Source organism: Xyrauchen texanus, chromosome 45, assembly GCF_025860055.1.
Source record: "Xyrauchen texanus isolate HMW12.3.18 chromosome 45, RBS_HiC_50CHRs, whole genome shotgun sequence".
In the NCBI taxonomy this organism is placed as follows: Eukaryota; Metazoa; Chordata; class Actinopteri; order Cypriniformes; family Catostomidae; genus Xyrauchen; species Xyrauchen texanus.
The window spans coordinates 22,796,900-22,817,441 of record NC_068320.1 but is presented as its reverse complement, the minus strand read 5'-3'; the positions used below and the strand labels follow the sequence as shown (position 1 = coordinate 22,817,441).

General features: G+C 40.0%; 1 protein-coding gene across 1 annotated transcript; it reads right to left on the bottom strand.

The window, feature by feature from the left end:
* Nucleotides 1-1,979: 1,979 nt before the first annotated feature.
* On the bottom strand, nt 1,980-14,606 carry LOC127637481 (transmembrane protein 168-A-like). The gene is made up of 5 exons (XM_052118573.1): nt 14,546-14,606; nt 12,413-13,576; nt 10,952-11,094; nt 4,984-5,249; nt 1,980-3,043 (listed from the first exon to the last, which is right to left on the bottom strand). The coding sequence occupies exons 2-5, from the start codon at nt 13,499-13,501 to the stop codon at nt 2,496-2,498; spliced, it is 2,046 nt and encodes a 681-aa protein (XP_051974533.1). The 5' UTR covers nt 13,502-13,576; nt 14,546-14,606; the 3' UTR covers nt 1,980-2,495.
* Between the last annotated feature and the right edge of the window lie 5,936 nt (nt 14,607-20,542).

Here is a 20,542-nt window from a genome sequence, read left to right as displayed (position 1 = left end):
TATTTGATAGAGTCCATGATGTCATGTATCCAAACAAGATGTCCAGGACTTCCGAAATAAAAACAGCCCCACAACATTAAAAAGCCATCTCTGGTGTTTACTGCCAAAAAGCTCTATTTTTACTTCTTCTGACCATAGAACCCAGTCCCATTTGAAGTTACAGTACTGTCTGGCAAACTGAAGATGCTTGAGTTTGTTGTTGGATGAGAGCAGAGGCTTTTTTCTTGAAACCCTCCCAAACACCTTGTTGTGATGTAGGTGATATCTGATTGTAGTTTTGGAGACTTTCTGACCCCAAGACCCAACTACTTCCTGCAATTCTCCAGCTGTGATCCTTGGATCCTTGAGAATTATTGGCCACTCAAACCATCCTCCTCACTGTGTGTGGAGACAATATAGACACAAGTCCTCTTTCAGGCCAATTCATAACATTTCCAGTTGATTGGACCTTCTAAATTATTGGTGATGATGGAAATGGGCATTTTCAATGCTTAGGTATTTTCTTAAAAGTCACTACCCATTTTGTGAAGCTCAACAACCTGTTGCTGCACATCATAACTCTATGGCCTTACCCATTGTGATGATGACTAAGGGAATTTGGCCTGTGTGTTACCTCATATTTATACCCATGTGAAATGGGAAGTAATGGCTAAACAATTTCACGTTCCATGTCACTCATGTGTACTACATTTTTTAAAATATGAATAGGAATATACTTGATATATTTTACTAATAAGAATTTCTAGGGTTGCCAGTGGTTGTGGCAAACATGTTTTGTAGAAAACATTTAATTATGAGATTTTCCCCTTTCAATTAGTTTACTTCAATTAAAGGTAAGATTTTTGTGAATATTTTGAATGAAAAAATCAAAAGGATAAACAATATGGACAATACGGTAAATTATAAACAATATGGACATCAATGAAAGATGTTTTTTGACCGCGCAATGGTGTTGTAAATGCATCTATCAGCAGGGGCTAACTTCCAAAGCTAACTAACCAAACATTGACCACGTACGAAATATATTGCTTACTCATCTCCACTCAGGGGAATATACCACTTTTTGTCAAATAAAGTGCTCTCAAAAATGAGAGGAACGAGACCTTCTGTATGTCCTGCCCAAGCATTCAGAAGGAAACCACGGTTAAGAAAATGGCACTCAACAAGCCATTTCATTCGTTCTTAAAAATGCATTCAACTCATCTAACCTTAAATGACTTGTTTATTGTATACATAGCTTATTTTAAAGTCCTTAGTTGTGCTTTTCCATGTTATGATACTAACCTAATTGTGCAGTTCATAATATGATTCTATGATTTGCTTATTTACAGCATTCCATATTAGGCAATTCCATGTTAAATATTCTCCATACCTTTAAGAGACTAGCAGTTTTTTTCTGAGCCTTGAGGTAGCCGTAGTTCCACCTGCTGTGCTGAACTAAAACAATGCACGAAAGCGACTCTAAAATGTTGCCTGGGAGATGTGTGCAACTGCGAGGAGACTGGGGGTCACGTTATCTAAAGGACAAGAATGAACACACTGACAGAATTGCCATTTCCATGACATCACCTGCCCTGTTTTCACATAACGGAAAGGGTATACAGTATGCCATAAATTATAAAGTGCAACATCTAATTTAAACCTGGAAATAAAGTTTTAGGGTTTTGAAAAGTTTCAAACAAAGAGAAGTTATGATGGAAATGAATAACAAGACAACAATATGGAAATGTAAGATTTTGCACTTACTCATGTTACCTCCTTTGTACAAAAGGTCAGATTTCCTTGAAGCAGACAGGATGTTCTTTAAAACATTCTCAAATCATGCTGGATAACATGGATCATCAGGTTTTGCACAAACATGTGGAGTCCATGCCAGTTCGAGTCTATGCTAAAATAGAAGTATTTGAGTAATTTATTTAGTATCGACACATTATACAACAGCTACATCCTTATAACAACTCAAAGCCGCTTTTTTGAAAAATATTCTTTATTAAGGATTGGCTGTTCTGTTGATCAAGCATTTATAAAAGGTCAAATCTTGAAGAAAAGAAAAAAAAAAAAACAGAAAACATCTCTTAATGTATATGGATGTTTGCAAAAATGCTTGTATACATGTACTGGCTCCTGTAAACGCCCTTATGGCTTTGTAGGGGAGGAACATGGTTCAACCGAAGCTGCTCTCCCCTTTGTCACCCCCCCAAAAACACTTAGAACTCAATAAATTAACATATTTCTTTTAAAAGACAACCCAAGGCACTTACAGTCTTAAAACTGAGCAAATAAGTGAAGACAGAGGCTATGTTGTGTATATAAAGTATGTAACAAAGTTTATCAGAAGAAAAAGTGGTATGACATAGTAGTTTTCCTGTCTATATGCACCAACTTGTAAGGCAACTGAAGCACTTAAATCAATAAAGGATATCCCCAAAAATTGCATAGACAAGATACAAGACATTATACAGTGCATAATGTAAAAACAAAAGCAATTAGGCTGTCTACGATCGCACTAGTTTAATCCCAAGTCCCGTATCTAGTATGCTGGGAGGAAACCAGGAAAGTTTCATTCTCCGAAAACAACGGAAACACACACTACACAGCCATAGCAAGTTGAGCCCACAGCACCAGTTGGCCACAGCCACCAGTGGGTATGATGCCTTGGGGAAGTTTGTTTTCCAATGCTTGGCTACATCGCTCCCGGTGGGCAGGTGGAGGGCGTAGTCACTCCAGGGTTTGGATACTCCATATATGGCAGCGACGACCCGACCTCTTTCAGACCACTGCACGCCGCTGTCAGGATTGCAGTTGTATTCCACCCACTCTGTGGTGAAGTCTCCCAGGCGAGGGGCTTCCTGGCTCTCCGCATCCTGGGCGGGGCTCACCTTGGCTCCCTGTACCGCCACATACATCCCTTCCACCTTACGCACTGCCTTCACCCACGGTGCTGAATTCTCAGTGTCAAGAACTAGGATGAGGCGCGAGGAGAAGTCAGCATTTCGTTCTCGCCACATGTCGAGAATCTGCTGAAGACGCAAACAATCGCCGCCTGCGAACAGAAAGGTTAGATTCGTGTCAGATATGTTCTTCACAACACCGGTGAGATATAACAACAATCCAATTAAGAGAAACTTCACCGGTTGGCATTCAGTAAAGAAAATCCCATTCACAAATACAGAAAGCACTAACATAAACGTGACAGGCTGTTGCTGCAGGCGAAACAGAGAGAGACAGTGTGAGAAACACAGTAAAGGTGTAAAAAGTCTGACAAGTTTGCTCTACTGAAGGGAAGACTGCGAATAGCAGATTTTTGTTCAGAACCGAACGAGAACTGGCTGTTTCTCACCCAAACTGGTTTGATCAAACAGTATGACAGAGGCTGTGACACCCGATATCAGCTCATAAGGATTAATACCTCACAGAGTTAACAGGACGCGCACACAGGCAGGAAGATAAAGCACAGTAGAGAGGTAGAGCCAAGATACATCTTCACAGCATGGAGCTTGCAGTGCAATAAATTGCTAAAGCCCAGCCAAAATAAAAGCATTACTACACTGGTCTTTCACAATAACCTGTAAAGGGGATTATGGCAGCATTATTTTTATCATCTTAATACTGATAGGGCCCTATGATTAACTGATCTAATCTCCTTATTGGTGCATCACACACAGAACCAAACTCAGTCACTGGATGGGCAGGGTAAAAATATAATTTTTCCAATTAAAACGCAGTTTTTTTTTTTTTTTTTAAACGATCCCGATATTGATTCTTAAAATCCCAAGATTGATCTCTTACTTTTACTTTAAAGTTGACTTATTTTTTTAGTTGTGTTGATTACTACACTATCTGTTAACTGAACTGCATAGTTTGGGACCTGCTTAATTTATTCAGTTATTATTTTCGTAACGTACCAAGATAGGTTCCTTATATAATTTACAGCATTAGCTGAGAGAAAATTTGTATGGAAGCAAAATGGACATTATAATGGCAATATACCCAAATTTATCAAATTGTATCGAGAGCTTGTGAATTGAAAATCTTTGTCAAAACCCAGCCCTAGTCATTGGTTATACATGGTTTTTACATATACGTTCAATTGCTACAATGGGGGCTGCATTCATGTATACATTTCAATCTTGAAACCATTTTCAACTCAATATGCTACAATTGCAACCCTAAAGTTAACATTAAAGTGGCATTCGTAACCCGTCTTACTCTCGTAATGTGACGTTGTTCCAAATGAAACCAGATGTATTTACAGAGAAATAAATTAGCCGTGAAGCTTCACCAATACATTCCAAGAAAGTAATACAGTTGAACGTACTCATCGCAAGTTTTCTGTCACGGTAACAAACCTCAGTACTCAAGTGAGAGAGTTAAATTGAAATTTCTGTGCCATAAAACCGGATGTTATTTTTCACAGCTTGCTATAAATTTATCGACTTGCTCTGCACGTTACTCTTCAAACTTTTGCTCCACCAAAAAAGTAGTTGATGTGAAAGAGAAAAAAACAGACGTAAAAGAGTACAGTTTATGCTAATGTCCTTTAAAGTTAAGTTAAAGTATACTTTACTGTTCTTATTTTTTCTTTATGTATACTTTAGTTTGTTTATTTTTATATGCTTTAGTTAGACTTTGCGGACACCAAAAATGCAATGCTTAAAAATAGTGGTACATGCATAAAATTGAACTTGAGGAGCTACAAGCATTTGCATTTTATTTACTTGTGCAGAGAATGTTTTAATCTAGAAGAGTTTGCCTTCCTATTCTTATGAGGGTATAGTTTTGTTTCAACACTGAGAATGCAACGTGTGCAAATTCCTGTACATGTTCAAATTTAAGAATGCAACAAAGCACAAAATCTAGCTTGCATCACTAAAAGTGTTTGGCTTCACATAATTACAAAGGTTATGTAGTGTTTTACATAAACACATTTGATTTGGTTTATCCCACCCTCCTTTCCAATTGTGACTCCTGTCCAACTCTCACCTGCCAGGACCCAGTCGCCATTGAGATGCGTATGTCCGCTGTAGTAGAGGAAATAGGCGTCATGCCGCGGGCCTTCTGCTGTACAGAGCTCCAGAAAGGAATGCAGTTTAGTCTGCAGGGTGTCCAGGCTCAGGCTGGTGGAGTAGTCACATCCGAAGGTCTGGATCAGGTGGTGGGAAAATAGTCGCTGCATTGCATTCAGGGTGGCTGTGGAATGCAGCTCATGGCCTTGCCCTGGAGGCAGCAACACTGGCTGGCCGTCCGAACTGTAAATAAGTAATCCAATAAGTATGTATTTGGCCAAGCAAATTTAGGTACACATATTATAGGGTTATGCTCCCTAGAGCAGTGTTTCTCAATCCTTTCCTGGAGTACCACTAACACTACACATTTTGAATGTCTACTTTATCCAACACACCTGATTCTACAGATTAGCTCATTAGTAATTGTATTTTACACACACATAATTGAGTGTGTAAAATAAGGGAGACATTCAAAATGTGTAATGTTAGTGGTAGTCCAAGACAGGATTGATGTTAGGTACCTGGCTCAGGGCACAATGGTGATGGGCTCATGGTTTGCTACATGCAGGGCTCAAATTAGCAGCCTTCCAGAAACTAGCCCTGAGTTTTAGACAACGTAGAAATAGAATGGAATACAAATTTGGGAACAATGTGGAGAAGAGAGGCTGAAGCATTGAGTGATTCTGTCTGAATTGCTAATTGAGTCATCTTGACCATCTATGGGTACAATGACAAAGCACAAAAGAAAGAACGCAAAAGGGGATAAAGAGGTCTTCTTGAGCCATAAAAAAGAGGTAAAAAAGAAAAAGAAAAACAGAGACAGGCCAAAGAAAGGATTACACTAATCTGTGCGAAAATGCGAGACCCAATTCAGCAGCTCCTCACAGGGTCGACCTGACCTGTTCTACCATTCTAAAAGAGCACACCAAGCCTTCCTGCTGTAAATACCACACAGAACAGCCTTCGCTAATAAAAATATGACAATTAAGAACCAAGACTATTGTGACCCCCCTACCCTACCTTACAAAGAACTTCATTATAAATGAATGCCCAACTCTTTGGGTGTCAGTTTTGAAATGGTCTTTCCCAAAGGTAGTCATGCTTGCTGAAGACCGAAATGGCAAATCTAAGGCACAGTGACCCATGAACACTACCTTGACAGGTGCTGAGCATTTCAAGTGGAAATAACTGCTTCTCCATGCTTGTTTGTCAGGCTTCAATCCCTCTCTTTCTCTCTTTGCTGTTTACAACCTGTATGCTGTTTTGAGTTTTCTTCTCCATTCCTTTCTCTACCATTTCTGATCTTGTTTACCAGATTTTTCTGCTTGAACCTATCCATGGTTCAATGCTTCTCATTCCCAAACGCCAAAAGATCTATTTAAAGGTATGATTCACCCAAAAATGAAAATCCTGTCTAGATTTACTCATGATGTTTCAAACCTTTGTAACTTTCTTTTTTTAAGTGCAACACAACATTAACTCTTTTGAAGAATACAGTGAAAGCATATAGTGAACAGAGGCAGTCAAGCTCCAAATTGAAATTAAAATAAATTCCTTTAAACTCTTCTGAAGACATATGGTAAAAGACTGAAATGAAATGTGTTACTCACATCTTGCTCTCTGTCATTGCTCTAAAATCTTTTTAGTGCATGTGCATATGGTAACTAGACAAGCAAACCCATGACTTTGTGTTTTTAAAGTCAAAAGCTGAAAGTTTGACAGCAAAGAAAATGCCCATACAGTAATTACATTTGAGACCAACTAGGGGTGGGTAAAAATATAGATTTTCCAATGCATCATAATCTTCATTTGAATGATGCGAGTAAAGCACTCACATATGCAACAAAAATGTGCACTATGCCACTAGAAATGTCTGTGATTAGTTACTGGCTGATACATTTTCAGAGTTCACTGACCAGCACAGAGATCCTTCCGCTGCGAGTTGAGAGTTAAAAGTTTGGATTGACTCGTTTCCTTGTAATATGTGTCTAAAGACTACATCAAAGACGAGTTCAATTTGTCATTGAATAATGTTTCTTATAACATTATTGGTGGTGGCGTAGTGGGCTAACTGTTAACATAACTGTTAATCAGAAGGTCGCTGGTTCGATCCCCACAGCCACCACCATTGTGTCCTTGAGCAAGGCGCTTAACTCCAGGTTGCTCCGGGGGGGATTGTCCCTGTAATAAGGGCTCTGTAAGTCGCTTTGGATAAAAGCGTCTGCCAAATGCATAAATGTAAATGTAATACCCTTTCTGTTCTGTACAGAGAGTTAGGTCAAATAAAATAATTTGAAAATGTAATTGTAATCACACAGTTATCACAAATCACACAAAGCTATACGCTCAACCAATAGAAATCTATGCAATTTCAAGACATATTTATTAATGAAATTTGCACATTTTTAAAAAGCTAACATAAATAACATTTGCAATATCAATATTTTTGTGATGTACCAAGTTAGAAGGTCCCCTGTATAACTAAAAGTATTAGCTGTTCAAAACCTACATTATAACTGAAATGTACCAAAATGACGTTCTAATTGAAAGTAAATTAGAATTTAATCGAACCGAGAGCTTGTTAATTGTTTCAAATCAAGAAATCTGTAACAAGACCCAGCCCTAATAGCTACACAGCAAGACATTCAGATATTTGGGGCTTATGGTTTGACACCTCCTGGTCACAATATGCTTTTGTTGTTTGGAAAAGAGCATGTCGGAGATTCTTCAAAATATCTTATATTGTGTTCCACAGAGGAAAGTCATACAGGTTTGGAATGACATGAGGGTGTTTAAACAAAAAAAGGACTAATGCTTTATCCCACTGTTTTTATTAATTATTAAAATGATTCCTGTGTGAAACCATCTGAAAATTTGGAGGATGGCCAAGATGACAGATCTCATTCCCATGAAATGTGGTTAAAATGGTACTGCAGCATCTGCAAAGCATGAAAATGAGCTCTCCCCGTTGAAGAAAACCCTGCCAACCTGAGCGTTTCTCTAGCTCTCCATTCCCCCATCCCTCCCTCCTCACTCTTATTTTCCAAAGAGGCCCTCATCACAGTAAAAACATGATCTGTACCCATCAGACGGAAGCTACATTCCCCTCATGTGCTGCTCCCCGCAGAGGCTACACTCCGACTCTGACTGCTGGAATACTGAGCGTGAGAGGCTGTAGGTTTGCATCCTAATTCACATCATCATCATGTGCGACCTGATTGACGGCCTGCCCGGTACACCCCCTCTTTCTCTCAGTATGCATGGCACATGTTTCTCCCAGCGGTGCCAGCGATAGACCATGTTTATGAAAGGCTATTAGTTTATACTGCACTGTGTGTATATATATATATACACACACACACACACACTCACCTAAAGGATTATTAGGAACACCTGTTCAATTTCTCATTAATGCAATTATCTAATCAACCAATCACATGGCAGTTGCTTCAATGCATTTAGGGGTGTGGTCCCGGTCAAGACAATCTCCTGAACTCCAAACTGAATGTCAGAATGGGAAAGAAAGGTGATTTAAGCAATTTTGAGCGTGGCATGGTTGTTGGTGCCAGACGGGCCGGTCTGAGTATTTCACAATCTGCCCATTTCTAGGGTTTACAAAGAATGCTGTGAAAAGGGAAAAACATCCAGTATGCGGCAGTCCTGTGGGCGAAAAATGCCTTGTTGATGCAAGAGGTCAAAGGAGAATGGGCCGACTGATTCAAGCTGATAGAAGAGCAACTTTGCCTGAAATAACCACTCGTTACAACCGAGGTATGCAGCAAAGCATTTGTGAAGCCACAACACGCACAACCTTGAGGCGGATGGGCTACAACAGCAGAAGACCCCACCGGGTACCACTCATCTCCACTACAAATAGGAAAAAGAGGCTACAATTTGCAAGAGCTCACCAAAATTGGACAGTTGAAGACTGGAAAAATGTTGCCTGGTCTGATGAGTCTCGATTTCTGTTGAGACATTCAGATGGTAGAGTCAGAATTTGGTATAAACAGAATGAGAACATGGATCCATCATGCCTTGTTACCGCTGTGCAGGCTGGTGGTGGTGGTGTAATGGTGTGGGGGATGTTTTCTTGGCACACTTTAGGCCCCTTAGTGCCAATTGGGCATCGCCTACCTGAGCATTGTTTCTGACCATGTCCATCCCTTTATGGCCACCATGTACCCATCCTCTGATGGCTACTTCCAGCAGGATAATGCACCATGTCACAAAGCTCGAATCATTTCAAATTGGTTTCTTGAACATGACAATGAGTTCACTGTACTAAAATGGCCCCCACAGTCACCAGATCTCAACCCAATAGAGCATCTTTGGCATGTGGTGGAACGGGAGCTTCGTGCCCTGGATGTGCATCCCACAAATCTCCATCAACTGCAAGATGCTATCCTATCAATATGGGCCAACATTTCTAAAGAATGCTTTCAGCACCTTGTTGAATCAATGCCACGTAGAATTAAGGCAGTTCTGAAGGCTGAAAGGGGTCAAACACAGTATTAGTATGGTGTTCCTAATAATCCTTTAGGTGAGTGTATATATATATATATATATATATATATTATAAATATACACCGACCAGCTACAACATTAAAACCACCTGCCTAATATGGTGTAGGTCCCCTCGTGCATCAAATCAACCCGTCTGGTACCAACAATCATCCATGCAATAATCGAATCATCCAATCATGTGGCAGTAGTGCAGTGCATAACATCATGCAGATACGGGATGGGGCTTCAGTTAATGCTCACATCAACCATCAGAATTGGGAATAATTTGATCTCAGTGAGCCCGATGAGCTGGTTTGAGTATTTCTGTAACTGCTGATCTCCTGGGATTTTCACACACAACAGTCTCTAGAATTTACTCAGAATGGTGCCAAAAACTAAAAAACATCCAGTGAGTGGCAGTTCTGCGGATGGAAATGCCTTGTTGATGAGAGCGGTCAACACAGACTGGCCAGACTGGTTAGAACTGGCAAAGTCTACGGTAACTCAGATAACCACTCTGTACAATTGTGGTGAGAAGAAAAGCATCTCAGAATGCGTGTGTGTGTGTATTCACAGTATGCCCAACTTTTTAGTCACCACTACACAACTGTTTTGTTGGTCCGATTCATACGAATTCAGTTGGAATAAAGTATTTACATGACATTTTAAAAAGACATTATTGTTTTAGTCTGACGGACATAACATTTTTAAAGTGCATGTAAACGTCTTTGAAAAACCTGTTTGGAAACAGTCCTTATTTATGCCAAGTTGTTTGGTGTCTTTAAAGAAATTACACACTACATCTTAAATAATGTTAAATATTCCTTAAATAGGGGCATATAATTGAAAACAGGATTTCTTTCAAAATAAGAGTTCAATGTTCTATATAAACATTCTTTAATGTTCGCAGCATAAAGCTCCCGCCCCGCCCAAATCCAACCAGACCATTCAGAAAAAGTCATCACAACCACGACCATTTTAACACATGACCACCAACCTTGACATATTAGCACCTATTCATTAACTCCGCCCTGAACTATGACAATTATAAAAGAGGTCATTTTCATATAGAGGTCTTAAAAGTTACAGTAGCAAAATAATTCTAAGGATCAGTTAGAGAGTGGCAAATGGCCACATAAAAATACATTAAGACAAACAAAATTTTTGAATATGGTTATAAGTAATATGCTAATATTGTTGGCTCCTGTGTGATAAATTGCTTGTGTTTTTCTTCATTTGAAAGTCACTTTAAATAAAAGCATCTGCAAAATTATGAAAAGCAAATGTAAATGCATGTAAACTGATTAAAAATAAATGGTTTCTAAGAAAACCAGTTCCTCAACTGTGTCTATTGCATAAACCAAATAGTAATGTGGAGAGGGTGAGCCACTTACAGCAAATTAATGGAATTCTATCATGCTGTATTATGTAATGGAATTTACCTGCTGTAAAAGGTGGGAATTACCACTGCATACCCTACACAGGTGCCTCCCAAGCAGTTGCCCAGTTCATGAAAGAGTCCATGGGCCAGAGACTCCAATGGCAGAACCACTAAAAACACACTCATGAAGAGTCCATTAGTGACCTGCGAAGAGGGAACCGCAGTCATTAACAACTCTGGAGTGGATTCAAAGGGAAGAAAAGCTATACATCAAAACATATTCTTTCTTGATTCATTATTTGGTTGTACTGTCCTAAGTAATTTTTACACAAAACTGGATGATAACTGGATGGCACTCATTGAATTGAGCATGCAGTGCAACATTTAAACATTTATTGTCGCATCCCACGCAGTTTTGCATACTATTTAATATAACAGTATGCAGTATACGGTGTATACTCTACATGGTTTTTAGTAGGTAATATACTAGCATTCCTTTTCGATCATAGCTATTGTCCTCAGTCATGCTATTTATTATCAAGTAGTGTACAAGAATTTGAATATACTCTATGATTCACAAATGCATTTTTTTTTGTTCATAATATCACATTCATAACAGAAGTAAAACATTTGGCTATTGCTTCACATTCTGGATCATGTTTGCAAAGTTGGAAGTGCCTCTAATGAGTCATCTCAGTATTCATATCTTAACATTAAATCATAAGTGGATTACTATTGATATTAGAACAGACTCTTGTGTCCAAGGTCTGCCGGCTGGAGAATTCCGTTATCCTAATTTTACACTGTGAATCAACAGGTAGGAGTGTGGGTAAGTCATGCAGTCATTTAAAAATCTAAAGCCTTTAATAGCAAGTACAAAACAAGAATCAGGCATAAAGCATTGATCTAAACAACAGAAAAGCAGCTTTTAAAAGATTCAGATCTACACATTCCAGCTAGTTCTGTTGCCCATTTACAAATGGTATTAACATCTTGAGTGATTCAATCAAAAGTGGACAGTAGGAACGTACCTTTAGTGTTTACACTACAAAAGCGATGTGGCCACATGCACCCCTGACAACCTCGGAAATTGAGTTGAGGGATTGGAACAAAATGTGCCTCCAAGACTCAATGAACCCCATTTACAACTGTAATTAACTCTACATTTATGATTGGATCACCCGAGATGTTAATGAGTGTGTTTACATGCAACAAGAAAATCCAATAACACAAGAAAATAGACTTAAAATCATTTGGCTATTCTCCACTTTTGACATTAAAACGTAAAAGTGCACAACATTTGTCTCAGTCTTTTTTTCACATTTCATAGGGGCTACTAGTTACAAATCAAAAAGGGGAATGAAAAATGCATACATCAGTCACGCTCAGGTCTCAGGAGGTTAAACAACTGTACAGCCAATTGAAGAAACTGCTGCTGTGAATAAGTTATATTATCCGGACATGTTCTTGACCCGTTTTGAGACATTCAAGATACATTCAGCATGCTTTAGACACAGCTTACCTGCCACGAAACAGCCCCCAGTATGACGGTGGACGTCAGGCAGAACAATACCAGCTGTTTAGAGATGAGGCAAAAATGACGCATTCCTCTAGAGGCCATGGTTCGTTCCAAACTGAGCATTTCTGAGCGTTGGGCCACCCGTGTCTTCTGACACTCACTTAACTTAGTGTGGAATCCCCAAAGTGTCAGCAGGAACACCATGTGGCATAAAATCCACAAGAGGCCAAAGACACAGAAGCCAGGGATGACCAGGTACCAGACGTCCAGGTCACCCAGCTTCAAGGCACAGAGTACCAAGAAACCCACCTCAACGAAACTCAATGGTAATAAAGAAAATCTCCTCCACAGGCGTCCAGCTGAGAGAAACGGTTTCCAGCACTCCATTGCCGACAGGCCACTAAAGTAGACATCTAGAAAGGGCTCGCAGATAAGCCGACCAAGGAAGCAAATGAGGACAAAGGGATTGGTCTGAATCTCCAGGGACTGAAAGAAGGTGACAGCAGTGATCACAGCAAAGCAGGCAAGGTTAGGGAGGGCCAAAAGTGACTTCATTCGTAGGTTGACAATGACAGCTGCTAGAGCGAACACCAGGGCAATCATGGCCATGGATTTGTGAAGAACCAAAATGATGCTTGCAACGCCAAAGCCCAGGAGCTCCAGAAGCTCGGATGAGGTGAGGACAGCCGGTTTATACTTGGTGTTGCTGCATAGACGTTCTGTCAGTGCCCAGAGCGTTTGAACGGCCAGGCTAGCAAGCAACATGTAGTTTGTCACTTGCTCCTTTATGTCCTTCTCCAAAGATGGGCCATTTAATAAGCACAGAAGACCTTGCAGGAAGCCGAACCACAAGTGGAAGAGACTTAGGCTGGCCGACTCCAATGAGAAGTAGTAGTAGAGGATACACGCTATGGCTGAAACAAACAAACCGAGGATGAAGATGACCAGTATCATGGGCGCTGCAGTCTGCTCCCATCGTACATACATTCCCAAACACACAGCGGCCAGAAAGTTGAAGCTGGACAGATAGCCCAGACAGCGAAGGGAGGACCACATGTCAACATCCTTTTCCGACTCTTCTTGACCTGACATTTTTGAGTATAAATGTAAGTAGAGGCTCAGGGCTCACTCCTCCAAGACAAGGAATGGTGATTTTGATGCATTCCACTAAGATGAAAAAGAGATTTGATAGTATTAAAGTTGGTGATGCAATTATAAAAATAACAACATCGCATCAAGCTTATTGATCATGCATGTTTGCTCAAAACACAATCATCACAAGACTTAAAGTTACCATGACAAAATATACATTATTTATCATTTAGAAACCCTAATCAGATGGATACAGAAAAATGTTACTTTGATATATACCACCGCAGGCATGTTTAAAAAAATTTTATATATAATGTTACTTTTTGTTAGTGATTTCTACTTGGATTTAAAAAAAAAAAAAATCATGATGTATGATACACAGATAATTCACATTTTTAATGTCTAATAGACACATGTACATAAAAAAACAACAGTAAAAATTTCAATCAAAAGGGTCAGTGGAAGTATTATGGTATCTATGTTACTAAATAATTACCATCTTTATGTGCCATGATATCTACACTTAAGTTATAACAAAGAATAATATGGTGCTTGCATTGCAGATACCCAAAAATTGCAGTGTATTGTTCATTAACAAGTATTTTAGATAATGCATTCAAACAAACATCAAATAAATAACTTTCAATTGTTATCTGTGAAATTATGCATGCAAAAGTTCATCCAGAGATAATTAAATGTTTGCCAAGGAACATTATATCAGTATTAGGCCTTTATTGTTACAGTGTACATTTACATATGAATGGTTGCTTGAATGATCTTGGTTATTTGATAAATGATGCATATAAACTGTTATATATTAAGAGAGTGTCTCTAAAAGTGTGTATTTAATGTACCATGAGTGTAAAGTTCAGGGCTATTGACTGTCAGATGAGAAAGTGCCACATATTCAGTCTGAGATTTAAACTGTAAAACAGACAAAATGACTCGAAAACATCAATATAACACTTCAAACGACGAGTTTCCTTTTGTAAATCGGTTCATATTTGATTCAAAAAGAATATATAAAAGTTAAATGATTCTTACATTTGTTTGTGACACAGACTTTTCAGCCTCTTGATGGCCATGATGCTTCCGGACTCCAAACTACGGCAGCATAGAAGGGTCAAAGGCGAAGTGTAAACTCGTTTTTAACATTCGGATCAGGATTTGAGTTTTTTGGCCAATACATGTCATGTATTGATATATGTATTTTCTGTTGCCACTTTCATGTAGTTTTTTAATTTTATCAGTGTGTTTCACGTAAGTGTATAAGAAAAGATAATACATTGTATTGGGTTGCGTACAGTGCTGGGCAGTAACAGATTTACATGTAATCTGAATTACGTAATCAGATTACAAAAATCTAGTACTTGTAATTGGATTAAAATACATGTTAAAATACTCAGACTACAGATACTTTTTTATAGATTACATGATTAAATATTAACAAGGCAATGGCTGTCAACTGTTAATAATGTATTGATCATTTATATCATCATATTCTTCCCCCAAAGTGCAATAGTCTCACAGATGAACATTTTGACCATGTGCTCCTTTTACGTTACAACAGTAAGATATGCACCTCAAATAAGGAATAGGTGGCAGACTATTACTAAGTAGTAAGGGTCAAATGTAATTGTTTTGAGCTGTTAGCTTTGACCCAGCACTGCCATTGCTGTCGATTTTAGGTTCATTATGTTTGTTCATGTAAGCTTTCTATTGTTTTAAGCACTTAAAATTATCTAGATATGTTTTTATTTATTAGTGGTGCTTGCAAAGCATCACTATTGTAATCTCACATACTTATTATTATACTTTTTATTTTTATTTTTATTAGTGGTGCTTGCAAAGCATCACTATTGTAATCTCACATACTTATTATACTTTTTTTTATTTTTATTTTTATTTTTATTTTTATATCTCTTAACAAAACTTCGGCACCTAACTCGTCCCGCACCGTTTGGCGTAGACCCACGAATGAGGTGTCAAATCGAACGGCCTATTGAGGACACATGTGCTATGACTTTTATAAGCGATCGGAGTACGGTATTTGCCCCAGGGGCAAAAAAGCGGCCGAAAAATCCCATAGACTTAACATTGAGACAAACTTTGACGCGTCCACAGCTCCAAGCGAGGATTTCGTAGAAACGTGTGATTTGCCACATTTGAAGAGGCTGGCAGGCTCTGTAAGAGCATACCTCAATATGGGGTAAAAGTTGCACCCTGGGGGCAGGAGCTGCCCAAAAATGCCCCAATTGACTTATAATGGTGTAGGACGGCCCATGAAATGAAAAGGCATAGGGATTTGTATTGAACATAGCTCTGGATCACAGTGTCATAGAGACGAGGGGGTGGGCTCATTTTACTCAGACAACCAATCAGTCTCTCTGGATCATTGTGAAGCTATCAAGCCACGCCCTAGCAACCATTAAGAGCACCTTAGCAACAAGTCCCATAGACTTCTATTGAAAAAGATCAAAGGGATATCTCCGGATAGAAGTGTCATAGAAACACAAGGGTGGTCTCGTTTGACTCGGGACAGCAAACAGCCAATCATGCATCACTTCAACACTTCCTAGCCCCTCCCTAGCAACCATTGTCGAGCACCTTAACAACCAAAATCCATAGAGGGATATCTTCCATTCTGAATGTCACAGAGGCATGGGAGTTGGTTTATATCATTCATACTGACAAGCAGCCTTTGGAGATTCATGATTGGCAGCTGCCAAGCCACTCCCTAGCAACTACACAGAGTACCCTAGCAACCGTTTAGCAGTAACTATATCTCTGCACCAGAAAATCAAAGAGACTTCTGGGTTGATTTATTTCAATCAGGATGGCAAGGAGACTTGATAAGTATCACTATGTTAACTGCCTAGCAACCAGATGGGGTTACCCTAGCAACCGAGTAACAAATCACATATCTCTGCATCAGAAAAACGTAGAGACTTCCGGGTTGACTTATTTCAATCAGGATGGCAAGGACACTTCATTAGTATCACTATGGTAACTGCCTAGCAACCAGATGGGCTTACCCTAGCAACCGAGTAACAAATCACATATCTCTGCATCACAAAAACATAGAGACTTCCGGGTTGACTTATTTCAATCAGGATGGCAAGGACACTTGATAAGTATCACTATGTTCACTTCCTAGCAACCAGATGGGGTTACCCTAGCAACCGAGTAACAAATCACATATCTCTGCATCAGAAAAACGTAGAGACTTCCGGGTTGACTTATTTCAATCAGGATGGCAAGGACACTTCATTAGTATCACTATGGTAACTGCCTAGCAACCACATGAGCTTACCCTAGCAACCGAGTAACAAATCACATATCTCTGCATCAGAAAAACGTACAGACTTCCGGGTTGACTTATTTCAATCAGGATGGCAAGGACACTTGATTAGTATCACTATGATTACTGCCTAGCAACCAGATGGGGTTACCCTAGCAACCGAGTAACAAATCACATATCTCTGCACCAGAAAATAGTACTGACTTCCGGGTTGATTTATTTCACTCAGGATGGCAAGGACACTTCATTACTATCACTATGGTAACTGCCTAGCAACCAGATGGGGTTACCCTAGCAACCGAGAAACAAATCACATATCTCGGCACCAGAAAAGAGTACAGACTTCCGGGTTGATTTATTTCACTCAGGATCGCAAGGACACTTGATTACTATCACTATGGTAACTGCCTAGCAACCAGATGGGGTTACCCTAGCAACCGAGAAACAAATCACATATCTCGGCACCAGAAAAGAGTACTGACTTCCGGGTTGATTTATTTCAACCAGGATGGCAAGGACACTTCATTAGTATCAATATGGTAACTGCCTAGCAACCAGATGGGGTTACCCTAGCAACCGAGTAACAAATCACATATCTCTGCACCAGAAAAGAGTAGTGACTTCCGGGTTGACTTATTTCACTCAGGATGGCAAGGACACTTCATTAGTATCACTATGGTAACTGCCTAGCAACAAGGACGGGTTACCCTAGCAACCAAATAACAAATCACATATCTCTGCATCACAAAAACGTAGAGACTTCCGGGTTGACTTATTTCAATCAGGATGGCAAGGAGACTTCATTAGTATCACTATGGTATCTGCCTAGCAACCAGATGGGGTTACCCTAGCAACCGAGTAACAAATCGCATATCTCTGCATCAGAAAAACTTAGAGACTTCCGGGTTGACTTATTTCAATCAGGATGGCAAGGACACTTGATTAGTATCACTATGGTAACTGCCTAGCAACCAGATGGGGTTACCCTAGCAACCGAGTTACAAATCACATATTTCTGCACCAGAAAATCGTACAGACTTCTGGGTTGATTTATTTACAGACTTCTGGGTTGATTTATTTATGACCATAATTTTTCTTCTTTTCAATTTATAACATGCTGTTTGACGAGTTTTGCCACGCCAAGCACCACTCACATTTTCTTCAGGAAATGTACCTATCTAGTTATTTTTATTTTTATTTTTATTTTTATTTTTATATCTCTTAACAAAACTTCGGCACCTAACTCGTCCCGCACCGTTTGGCGTAGACCCACGAATGAGGTGTCAAATCGAACGGCCTATTGAGGACACGTGTGCTATGACTTTTATAAGCGATCGGGGGTACGGTATTTGCCCCAGGGGCAAAAAAGCGGCCGAAAAATCACATAGACTTAACATTGAGACAAACTTTGACGCGTCACAGCTCCAAGCGAGGATTTCGTAGAAACGTGTGATTTGCCACATTTGAAGAGGCTGGCAGGCTCTGTAAGAGCATACCTCAATATGGGGTAAAAGTTGCACCCCTGGGGGGCAGGAGCTGCCCAAAAATGCCCCAATTGACTTATAATGGTGTAGGACGGCCCATGAAATGAAAAGGCATAGGGATTTGTATTGAACATAGCTCTGGATCACAGTGTCATAGAGACGAGGGGGTGGGCTCATTTTACTCAGACGACCAATCAGTCTCTCAGGATCATTGTGAAGCTATCAAGCCACGCCCTAGCAACCATTAAGAGCACCTTAGCAACAAGTCCCATAGACTTCTATTGAAACAGATCAAAGGGATATCTCCGGATAGAAGTGTCATAGAAACACAAGGGTGGTCTCGTTTGACTCGGGACAGCAAACAGCCAATCATGCATCAAATCAACACTTCCTAGCCCCTCCCTAGCAACCATTGTCGAGCACCTTAACAACCAAAATCCATAGAGGGATATCTTCCATTCTGAATGTCACAGAGGCATGGGAGTTGGTTTATATCATTCATACTGACAAGCAGCCTTTGGAGATTCATGATTGGCAGCTGCCAAGCTACTCCCTAGCAACTAAACAGAGTACCCTAGCAACCGTTTAGCAGTAACTATATCTCTGCACCAGAAAATCAGAGAGACTTCTGGGTTGATTTATTTCAATCAGGATGGCAAGGACACTTGATTAGTATCACTATGGTAACTGCCTAGCAACCAGATGGGGTTACCCTAGCAACCGAGTAACAAATCACATATCTCTGCATCAGAAAAACGTAGAGACTTCCGGGTTGACTTATTTCAATCAGGATGGAAAGGACACTTCATTAGTATCACTATGGTAACTGCCTAGCAACCAGATGGGCTTACCCTAGCAACCGAGTAACAAATCACATATCTCTGCATCACAAAAACATACAGACTTCCGGTTTGACTTATTTCAATCAGGATGGCAAGGACACTTCATTAGTATCACTATGGTAACTGCCTAGCAACCACATGGGGTTACCCTAGCAACCTACTAACAAATCACATATTTCTGCACCAGAACATTATACAGACTTCTGGGTTGATTTATTTATGACCACAATTTCTGTTCTTTTCAAGCAGGCTATTTGACGAGTTTTGCCACGGCAAGCACCACTCACATTTTCTTCAGGAAATGTACCTATCTAGTTTTTATTTTTTATATCTCTTAACAAAACTTCGGCACCTAACTCGTCCCGCACCGTTTGGCGTAGACCCACGAATGAGGTGTCAAATCGAACGGCCTATTGAGGACACGTGTGCTATGACTTTTATAAGCGATCGGGGTACGGTATTTGCCCCAGGGGCAAAAAAGCGGCCGAAAAATCCCATAGACTTAACATTGAGACAAACTTTGACGCGTCACAGCTCCAAGCGAGGATTTCGTAGAAACGTGTGATTTGCCACATTTGAAGAGGCTGGCAGGCTCTGTAAGAGCATACCTCAATATGGGGTAAAAGTTGCACCCCTGGGGGCAGGAGCTGCCCAAAAATGCCCCAATTGACTTATAATGGTGTAGGACGGCCCATGAAATGAAAAGGCATAGGGATTTGTATTGAACATAGCTCTGGATCACAGTGTCATAGAGACGAGGGGTGGGCTCATTTTACTCAGACAACCAATCAGTCTCTCTGGATCATTGTGAAGCTATCAAGCCACGCCCTAGCAACCATTAAGAGCACCTTAGCAACAAGTCCCATAGACTTCTATTGAAAAAGATCAAAGGGATATCTCCGGATAGAAGTGTCATAGAAACACAAGGGTGGTCTCGTTTGACTCGGGACAGCAAACAGCCAATCATGCATCACTTCAACACTTCCTAGCCCCTCCCTAGCAACCATTGTCGAGCACCTTAACAACCAAAATCCATAGAGGGATATCTTCCATTCTGAATGTCACAGAGGCATGGGAGTTGGTTTATATCATTCATACTGACAAGCAGCCTTTGGAGATTCATGATTGGCAGCTGCCAAGCCACTCCCTAGCAACTACACAGAGTACCCTAGCAACCGTTTAGCAGTAACTATATCTCTGCACCAGAAAATCAGAGAGACTTCTGGGTTGATTTATTTCAACCAGGATGGCAAGGACACTTCATTAGTATCAATATGGTAACTGCCTAGCAACCAGATGGGGTTACCCTAGCAACCGAGTAACAAATCACATATCTCTGCATCAGAAAAACGTAGAGACTTCCGGGTTGACTTATTTCAATCAGGATGGCAAGGACACTTCATTAGTATCACTA

What these genes read in the sequence shown, in the direction of transcription:
- LOC127637481 (XM_052118573.1), bottom strand. Translation starts at nt 13,501, where the DNA reads ATGTCAGGTCAAGAAGAGTCGGAAAAGGATGTTGACATGTGGTCCTCC. An exon ending in TGGGGGCTGTTTCGTGGCAG is followed by an intron (nt 11,095 to 12,412) that starts GTAAGCTGTGTC and finishes CCCTCTTCGCAG; the next exon opens with GTCACTAATGGACTCTTCAT. An exon ending in ATTCCCACCTTTTACAGCAG is followed by an intron (nt 5,250 to 10,951) that starts GTAAATTCCATT and finishes ACTTATTTACAG; the next exon opens with TTCGGACGGCCAGCCAGTGT.